The sequence below is a fragment of the Pezoporus wallicus genome, unplaced genomic scaffold (assembly GCF_028554395.1).
Source record: "Pezoporus wallicus isolate ANWC-B61680 ecotype Strahan unplaced genomic scaffold, APGP_CSIRO_Pwel_v1 scaffold_7107, whole genome shotgun sequence".
NCBI lineage: Eukaryota > Metazoa > Chordata > Aves > Psittaciformes > Psittacidae > Pezoporus > Pezoporus wallicus.
In genome coordinates this window covers 7292482-7302641 of record NW_026642114.1, presented here as the reverse complement: position 1 = coordinate 7302641, position 10160 = coordinate 7292482, and the positions used below count along the sequence as shown (strand labels likewise).

General features: G+C 42.9%; 2 protein-coding genes across 12 annotated transcripts in view; both read right to left on the bottom strand.

Annotated features, from left to right (window-relative positions):
- The window catches only part of RPL35A (ribosomal protein L35a), a 150833-nt gene that overhangs the window by 27320 nt on the left and 113353 nt on the right, over nucleotides 1-10160 (bottom strand). The window lies entirely within an intron of this gene.
- LRCH3 (leucine rich repeats and calponin homology domain containing 3) overlaps nucleotides 4697-10160 on the bottom strand; it is a 65314-nt gene continuing 59850 nt past the window's right edge. For 8 of the 11 annotated variants that reach the window (XM_057427097.1, XM_057427101.1, XM_057427100.1 and 5 more), the window contains one exon: nucleotides 5654-8022. In XM_057427097.1, coding sequence (XP_057283080.1) covers nucleotides 7822-8022 — 201 coding nt within the window. In that variant the 3' untranslated portion in view covers nucleotides 5654-7821. Of the gene's footprint in view, nucleotides 5047-5653; nucleotides 8023-10160 lie in introns of those variants that run through there. The other 3 variants (XM_057427099.1, XM_057427103.1, XM_057427106.1) reach the window with 1 other exon arrangement.

Here is a 10160-nt window from a genome sequence, read left to right as displayed (position 1 = left end):
GAGTCTGATAATAAACTCTTCAGAGGGCTTGAACAAAGGAAAAAGCAGGATAAGTGGAGGGGTGGTAGACCTTATATCAAACTCTAGGCACACACTAGTAATACAACCAAACAACTGAAATCTGAAACGTGGCATTTCCTGGGATCTGACTGCTTTTCAGCAGAAAGCAAATCAGAATTCTGGTTGCAAAGAAAAAAACCAGCAGTAGAACAGGCTCTGTTATTCCACTAAGGTGGGAGGTGCTGAAATCTCAAGTCCAACACAAATGTCCCAGCCACTGGTTGTAGTGCAATGGGTGTGAAGGTGTTGAACTTAAACTCGCACCTCCCAGGGAAGGACAGCATGCTCCTCCCTGGGGACTGTGGCCTGGCTGCCAACCATCCTCCTCCTCCTGCCAGCAGCCCATCCCAGAGGTGCTGCTCCCCTTACAAGCCTTACCTTGCTTAGCAAAAACCGCAGCAGCGCTCTGTTCCTTGGCTGTGCAGCGGGCAAGTAAACTGGCTGAGTGTGTGTCTGGTGGTGGGAGGGGAGAACAGTGTCCCAAAACCTGGCAGTGTTGAGGAACTCTGTCAGGGTTGGTACTGTGTGTTTTCTCCGGCTATGGAAAGAGGGGATCAAAGCACACATCCATATTTCTTGTAGGGAAAACCAGAAATCACAAGCCCTTTGGAAGAAGTGGGTTCCTGGGAGGTAAATGGGAAGAAAGGCTGGAGATGGGGAAGCTGATTAGGAGGTGGCTTTGGAAAGAATGGGAAGGATGAACACCTGGAGAGAAATGGGCAGCCCTCACGAAGGCAGCAGCTTGGTGAGCAGTGAACAGGGGCACGCAGTGGGAAGTTTGTGGCTCTCTGGCAATTTCTAGGCCTTTACTTATTTATTTTTCTAAATAATAAAAACTAGCTATGAGGAGGGAAGAAAAGAGGAGCAGGCATTTTGGTCAGTAAAAACAAACCCTTCAAATGCTGCAGGGCATGAAGCTGGGTGCAAGTTTTACAGATTAGACCCGAGGCAGGATAAAACCATGCAAGCAACAAGAGCCACAAGAAGCAGCAGCACCAGCAAAGTCCCCAAACCCAGAGTGTACATTCTGCTTTGAGGAAAAACCAGGGCGTGGAGAGAGGGGAGCACAGGATTCTGAACAGTATCACTGCTTCTCTGTGTCTGTGGAAGGTAAAATATCCCTAAGAAAAAGCTTCTGATGTGGCTGCAGAACATGTGTAAAGACAATGGGGTTGTTCTGTCCTAGTTAACTACGAAAATGAGAGGAACAAAGAAGTCCACTAACTGGCACCTGCAAGGATGAGGAAGGGGAATAAACACCCGATACAGAGGATGTGACATTCATGGATGGAACAGAAAAACAGCAGGGAGAAATAATGTAACTTATGTAAGTTTGAAAACTTTATTTCAAATTACCCATGGTTTCCTTTTATATTACAGGTGTGCTAGAAGTTCACACTACTGGCAGAATACAGGCATTGTAAAATATACAATACTCAGACACATTTATGTGTAACAGACTTAGAAATTATGGAATGTATTTACAGACATACAGCATGGGATGGAGCTTTAAAATCCTTTACTCTATTAATTACACGTTTACACTGTTTTCAGAAATAACAAAATTAGATCACTTTGTAAAACATCACAATATCTATACAAAAGCATTTTTTAATGTCCAAATTCACCTTAGAAGTACTCTGTTCCTAAAACATTTTTTCAAATAACTATTTATAGGCATAAAAGGATAAAAATACCATTTGCCGTTGTGTCACAACCAAGAACAAGAGGTGTCCTTGGCGTTGTAAGAAGCTGTCTCAGATTCATTTTAAGCAGGCTGCTGTGCTGGGGCCATTACAAACGCCTCCCCTTCAGCAGGGGAGACCTAAACCCTGGGGGGTTTTGCTGCCAGGGCTCCCGTGTGCCTGCACCGCTCCACCTCAAGCATGTAACCCTGCTGAGCATCAAACGCTGCCCAGCACTTGACACGGCTCAAGGAAGGACAAGTGGCACAGGGGAACCAGTGTGTAAACACCGGCAAGCATGACACACTCAGGTGGATTACTCCTGAACACAAATGCCCCAGAGAAAGACAATCGCCTCTTTGCTTTGTCACACGAAACAGGATTTTATACACGTTCTCTTTAATATACTCTTTTCAAGGGATATGACAAAAATTGCACAGAAACACACCAAAAAATCAGCACCCATTTTGCAAACAAGAACTGAAGTTGGGTTTGGTATAATACATTAAATTAACTGTAAGATGAAATTTCAGGTTTGGATTTTGTTCCTAAACATCTGGTCAAGATTTAGTCTTTGCCAGGATGAACACACAAGATTGTTACTGCCAAACTGATATGTCACATACACTGAAACTGCCAGAGGGAACCAGGGCTTAGCACAGAGCGAGCGATGGTGGAGGTAGCCCCTGCCCAGCCAGGCCACTGCCGCTCCTTACCCAAGCTCTGCTGCCGCACACACACTGCTTGGACAGAAGAGGAGCTGCCTTCACCAGGCACAAGGGGAAACGGCCTTTTCTTGCTGTCCAGACTCAACCCCCCACCCCGTTAACTCCTAAAAACTAGTATTAATGAAACGCCAAACTTCCACCAACGTGAACACTGTTAGGTTTCACCTCCCCTAAGTGCTGGAAGCTGGACCGGAGCAAAGAGCACACCCACCATTCCATGAAGGGAAGGGTTTTCTTAAAACAGGAGTGTTTAACTAGCCCACAAAGGGTGTGCTAATAAAAGCCCTGTAACAACACAAGTGACCTGATGATGGAAACTGATGAAGTCAGTACCCTCCTCTTTTAAATTCTGTGCAGCGACAAACACACACAGAACGTTTGTGGTCCGTACTGTTTGCTTGTGAGTGGCAGAACCTTCCACCCAACAAACCACAGCAGAGACTTCAGACACTTTGACATAATCATGTGAGAATTACCAGCACTCCTTGCAAGCGACATGAAGTGAAATACAAGATCTAACTGAGGAGAAAAGTGTCTGTGTGGGCTGCTCTCTTCCTACACATGGCATTTTCATTTCCTGCCAGGCTCAGGGCAGCGCACAGACCCAGTGTGAAAAGGTTTCTCTCCAGCTGCGCAGTTTGAAATACCCTTCAGGTGTTCTTCTCCACTCACAATGTGATCAGCCATCTACAGATGCCAGTAAGGAGCAACTGGAATAATTATGTGAAATAAGGGATTCAACACTCACCACAATGGACCTTGAAAGAAATACATGAAGCAAAATGGAGTGGAAACAAAACTGCAAATCAAAAGGGGGAAAATTCAGCTAAGCCCAGTCCTTAGCAGTGCTCCCATGGGAGGTTTACTTCCACAAGAATGCCTGTTAGCCAGCCTCCTCCCATTTCTTCTGTTATTATCCCTATGAAATCCTTCTGGTGTATTCTGCTTCAAATATATTCCCAGATGGAATACCTCCAGCGCCTGAGGTTGGTTTCAGACCCCATGCACCATGTATTTATTAGTAGCGTAACATTCTGGGATGCTTTAAATGGGCCAAAGCCAACCAAAGGAAGTGCACGGGAGAGAACTAGATTTTGCAAGGTCTTTTTTCGGGGGTGGGGGGGAGAAAATACTGTAGGTGATGTGGTTGTGAGCTTGGCCTCGGCACTAGGACCAGAGCACATGGAGCTAGTCTTTATTTTGCCAGGATCATCTGTCCAGAAAAATGTGAAACCTGTTGGCTACCTCTCCCATTCCTGTATATTGAATTTCCATTTTCATATTAAGGAAAAAGGAGAGAAGTAATGGTAGCTCTGTAAAACCAGTGCGGCTCTCTACATAAACTCTCACTGATAAAAGGCTTATTTAAAGCCCTGTTGAACCCCCAAAGAGAAGCTACCTTTTGTAACAGACACTGTTTTGACAATACGCAGCCCACTGTGGAAATTCAGTAACTGTGTTCTTAAAATGATGAATTTCTCAGCGGCTGGGACACTCACCAGTGCTGGCATGGCTGCAGGGGATGCTCCTGCCCCTAATAAACCATTTGATAAAGGGTTGCCAAGGATTATTAACACAGCAGGCTGTGATTCTTTGCACTGCAGTGAAAATAGAGACGTGGCTCCTGATGACATCTAGTCACTGTTCAACAAAACCACCGAGTAACCAAACGCATCCCTGCTTGACCAGAGGGGCAGGTGAGGAAACAGATGTGATCTCTCTCCACTGGTGTTGGGAAAATCGTCAGATAAAGACATGTTAAAAGCCCAAACAGAAAGTGAACCCAGCAAGAATGCTGATGTGATTAACACAATTTGAACAGTTCTGATTCAGTATCTTTGACTACGGCGCTTTCCTGCAGAGAAAACACGCAGTATTTCTCAACCCTTGAGAAAAAAAAAATTCATCAGTTTTTTTTTGTCTTCAAATTTTAAGTGATGAGGACATGCCAACGCAAGTTACAGCAGCAGGAGGTTCGACCCTGTCATCAAACACTGCAGGTAAGATTGTGTGTTGCAATTTTTTAGTATATGTAATAGAAATAGCTGTTCTTTGGAAGCAAAGAAATTCCCCTTCTTTGAACCCTGTGAGGAAGGAAAGAAATTTCCCCATGTGCCCACTGCAGCAACATCCTTTTTTTAACAATGAATTCCCCTAGGAATCTCATTCCAAGCTACACCCATGTCAGCAAGGAATTCCCTACCCTCCTCCCAATGAACTCTGTTTTCTTTAAATAAGGGGCAAAATACTGATAATAAAAATGTTATTGGAAACTGTTGTGATCTCCAAAAAAAATGGAGAAATGAAGTAAAACATTCCTGTCAGGAATCACGGAAACTCGTTTCCTTAGAACAGAGCTCTGTGTGTTTGGATGCACTGCATGGGCAGTAAAGTCTTCACGTCCTTCTGCTTAGCCAAGGTAACCCCAAAGGTCCCGGAGGTCTTTACACAGCAGACAAGTGGTGAAGTTGCTGCTGCTTTGGGGGTGCCAGCTCCAGGAGCGCCTGGACAGTCACAGCTACCTGTGTCAAACCCTTCTCTTCTAAAATATGTAGAGGCAAACATAATTGCTCCTGAATGGGGAACAAAACAAAGACAAAAACAAAATGGATGAAAAACACTCAACTGAAAAGAAAAAAAAAAAAAATCAAGCAAAAGGTGACTGAAATATGAAATGTTATGGACAGCCAGCACACACACACACAGGTACGACATGAAACTCCTGCTTGTGGCTAAAGAACCATGAACTCGACTCTCAACGAAGGTGGCCTCGGGCTAATCCTTGTCTTCATTTATCAGAAAACTGTACAAATGGAACCTGAAGAGGACTGTGGGAGGTGCGGGGAACAGCAGATTGCTCTGTCTCTGCCCACACTGAAACAGCAGCAGCTTATGAAACCAAAAGAAGATGGAACTTCTCCCAAAAGAAGGGAGACAGCTTTCCCTCAGTGTGATGAACCCACCACCACATGGAGCAGGAAAGGAACCATGGCTTCCTTTCCAGAGCAACACTGCCTTTTTGAGGAAGTCCTCCTGTTTTAGCTATCAAACGTGAGGAGAGACATGCTTTAAAGCAGAGAATGAACCACTACCACTTATCAACCTCCCAGAGGTACACCCGCCTAGCAGGTTACCTCCAAAGTCATCCTGAGGAATAAGAGTAATACGCAAAATGCAAGAGAGGTTTAAAAGTGTTTATTAATAATTGTGCTGTTCTCAGCCTAAGACGTATTTAAAGTCTCACCCTACATCAGTCCTTGGCACATCCTGGCCATCCTCACTCCGCAACAGTCAGGATACATGTCCTGTATTTGTAGAAAATAACCAAAGTGTGTCCTTCCTACAGAACTACATTTCACGTGTTATTTCCACAGCAACCTGCCTTCCTCCACTTTTTGACCCTTCACTGATTTAGGATGTTAAAGAAATCCTTCAGCATAAACAGCAGCAGCCAGCACTCCTCCCGCAAAGCTCAGGGTGGAGAGAGAACAAACAAAACCAGGCTGAAATTCTCACAGTAAACCATATGACCAGGCTCAAATACATTTTTCTTCCAGCAAATTTGTGCTGTTTTGAAAAGAGTGTGCTTTTCGTGAAAATAACCTGTAAACTTGAGCAAACATGCCTTTTTTCTTCTATATGCAAGCAGATAAGAGGATAAGCTTTGGAATGAATCCGTATCACAGTCAGTCGTGACAAGCAACATTTAGAAACTGGAAGGCACTGTTAGTGTAAAAAAACCCTTGCAGCTTTTATCACAGTGTTCATTAGAAAAAGTTAAAGGACATAGGAACCGAGTTCATTTTAGTTTATACCAGTAAGCAGTGCAAAAATAGCTCATTTAAAAATAAAACAATTTCCCCCTGTCAGAATTCCCCTCTTTGCTCAGAAATGCTTTGCTTGGACAGAACACTTTGTGTGATTTGGAAAGAGGGCACAGACTCCTCTAGTTGCTTCTTTGTTAAGCACTCGCTCTGTGTTACAAGGGCTTGCGAGATCCATGTACACATAACACATTTTTACTGGTAGCAACTACAAGTGCAACTGAACTCCTGTGTATCTTAAACTGTGCTTCAGAGCTGTTGCCAGGTTAACATCGGAATGCTAACACCACTTACACTGGGCTTACAAGCCACTTCCTGTATTTTCAGATGTAACAGAAATGTACTGAAAACACATTTGTCATTAAGCCATTTTCTTTAACACTTACCTGTGACTGGTCTCTGAACAGAGTTCCCTGAATCAATCTACACTCTGAGGAGACATGGTCTTTTACACATCACATGGGGAGTGCCCTGAAGTTCTGAGGTGTCCCTGAGACATTAAAGCATTAAAGCACCAGGATGCTTTTCCTGGGGAGGGAAAAGCTTTGAAGCATTATGGAAGACTACCTGAGTTTTGTATAACAGTGAAGAGTCATTGTGCAACTGGGACTTGCATTTCTGCAACTGGATGATACAAGGTTTCTGAAAATTACAGGATGGGAGGAAGACGCATGGAACAAGCATGGGTTGGGCTGCCCACAGTCAAGTGGAAACTCCAGAAGTTTTTGTTAAGTTTTATCCAGAGCACAGTAAAATGCTACAGCATTCTGTGGCATGCAACAGAATTTTAAGGGATTTTTCCTTCTGTGACAGAAAAAAAATTATTTCAAAGTTGTTAAAGAGTGCAATTTCTCTGAAAATTTCCTCCTTGATCTGTTACAAAGCTCACGTAGTTCAGGATTCACTGACAGTTACTGTGCAAATCCTGACTCAGACTAATACACCAGTCTACAAATACAAGAAATCACATGCTCTCAGAAGCAGCATAAGGATAAGGAAAAAGAAAAATCAGCTACAAGGTCCCGTGGATAAAACTTACCAGACCATGCCTCCTTAAGACTGTGAGATCTCATCAAGAACACTGATGTTGGAAAAAAAACCAACTTTGCCTTCTTCAACATTTTTCATCAGATAAATTCTCAAGCAATTTACCAGGGTGGGTGCAATTCCCATTATACAGGTGGGAAAACTGAGGCACAAACTGACAACACCGTTTTCCAAGTACTACATCACCTGTTGGCAGACTATAGCATGCACCCACACGTCCTAACCTCTGTGCCTCACTCTAGCTCCCAGACAGCACTTCCTCCCTTGTCACCTGCTAAATATGACACAGGAAATACAAATGTGGATTATGTCACAGACGGTCGTGTGGGTGCACCAATGTGTTCACACATTATACTTGTCACCTCTGTCCCATCAGTGGGAAGTAAAGCACTTCATACACACAGTCTTGACAAAACCCCAAATCCTTTCCCAAGCACTGGAGGGACAGAGGGAGGAAGCGGCGACACTATCCTTCAGCTAGAGAAAAAAGACCCAGCGATAGAACATACAGAGCGTTAGCATTAGAGTACAGTAAAACACCACAAAGCCCCAGAGCTGAATGGAAAGGGAGACAAGACTGGATTCTTCTGAATCTGTCCCCAGGGAAAGAAGAGTCTCAACTGTTCTTTTAACGCTGAGGTTTAGCTGAAGAATGTCAGAAGGGGAACAAAGATTGTCCTGTCCAGAGTGTGTGAGCAAGAAGGGAAAACAGACAGAAAAAAAAAAGGTCAGTCAGTTAGCCATAGCAACATCCATGAAGCAGTCAGTTATCAGACATCTCAGATACAGCCTACATAGTTGAGGAGCATATCACAGCTGGTTATTTTGCACAAAGGAATCCGCAAGACTCCCATTGCAAAGAACAGACCTAATGCAAATATTTAGTGTTCAGTGAGGTGCCTGTCACCTGTGTACAGCTTAAACATGTAACTATTCCTTGTTGTTAAAAACAGCAGTTTACACATGCCTTAGTGAAAACCATTTTTCTCCAGGGGAGGTTTCTGAGACACTGCTGGCACTGAGCACTCACCAACACTAAGTCTCCATTCACTCTTAGTTAATGAAAACAGTAGGACAAGGGTAGTCTGCAAAAATATCTATTACTAATTAAAGTGTTCTGCAACTATTCCCAATGTGTATCTTTTCCCTTCCTTTCACCCAGGTAAGAAGCGTAAATCAGTGAAATCTAGATGCACAGATCAATCTGTTCAACTGTCAGACTCTTTTGATGCAAGGGCTTTAACTTGCAAAGTTCTGTAAAGAGCTGCTCCACTGTGGAGCCTGTAATTACCGTTTTCTAAAAGTAGTCTTCTCTTAGTGTTTCTGCATAGATCCATATTTCAGAAAGCCTTTTATTTTTGTAATTAGACGTTAAAGGAAAGGAAATACCTGCAGGCATCTTTTCAAAAAACCATGCTAGGCCATTCTTGCATAGAGATATCTTACATTCACATCTCAGCAGATATGTAACGTAGACATGTGAGAGCAACTTCAGAGTTCAGGTGGGGCTGTTTCAGTAAGCTTCCCCAGAGACACTCTCCTTGAACTCTTCCACATTAAAGCAAGAAATATGAGAAAATCAGGAGGGTCCTGGGCTGTAGGTGCAGCAGATGGAGCAGGCTGCGTCTATAAGAGCTTTTTTCTTGACTGGCTTTTTTGTTTGTTTGTTGTTAAAGGTGGGTCATTTCAGTGATCTGCTCCGTACTGTAATCTCATAAAAATCACATGTGCATGTTTGAGGGAGCTGTAATTAGGGAAGCTGGGGTAGAATTGAACAACTTTGCCTCAGGCAAATTTATATTGTGTAGTTCTGCCGGGAGTAAAAATCTGAAGTTTCCTAGGGTGCCAAAATAGTGCAGGATCTCAAAGTACTAATGATCACTTACAACTCCCTACCATGTTCCAAGGCAGTTCACCACTGAGTCATGCGGAATTGCCAGGCATTTGATAAGTATGATATCCTAAAAGCCCAGTGGTTCAAATGCCTGCAAGTGAACTATCTGAATACACCAAAAAATACTGCATGACTGACTTGAGAACAGTGGTTTTAGAAATAACTGGGAAATGAGCGCCTGGGTCTACTTTTCCTTTTCACAATACAGAAGAAAGAAAACAGCACCTACAATAGGAACACTAATGCTTAGCAATATAAGAAACAAAATTAATGCACTAGAAGAAAAATTAAGAAAAACATGATGTATCAAAGTTATTTATGCTGACACAGCTGCTAAGACAAAGTGGAAAGGACAGGATAGCATAAAACAGGATAACTGGAGTCAGATGGACTATTTTATGTTCCCATCTCCTAGATCTTCCAAGTTTCAGAAGGTGACAAGGAGTATCTGAAGACGGATTTCTACCACTGGTATGTAATGAAAGAATTAGGATCTCTGCAAAGATAGCTACCATCAGAGAAAGGCCAGTAATACTGTGACTTGCTGGTAAGATAGGAAAGGTATTTGTGTGGGATAATTATTCTGAAGGAATGTGAAAAGCTTTGGGAAAAATAAAACATGCAAAACATCATCCAAGTTTTATCCCACTTTTAAGCTGTCAAATATCTAATCTTGAGAAGACGTAACTGTAGTTAGAAACACCTTGCAGTTCTAAAGGCAGACTTCAACTGCATCAGCTATTATGAATTTGAGGGACAGCAGTAAGTGAATAAGACCTCTGATATACTAAATCTGACATCATTTAGCTCTGGAAGATTATGCAAGCTAAGTCTGATCTATACCACAAGACATAGCTTATACCTGCACCTTCTAAGCTTTTAATAATTTTGTTTTCATCCAATCTTTCAAAGAAGGTTTTAT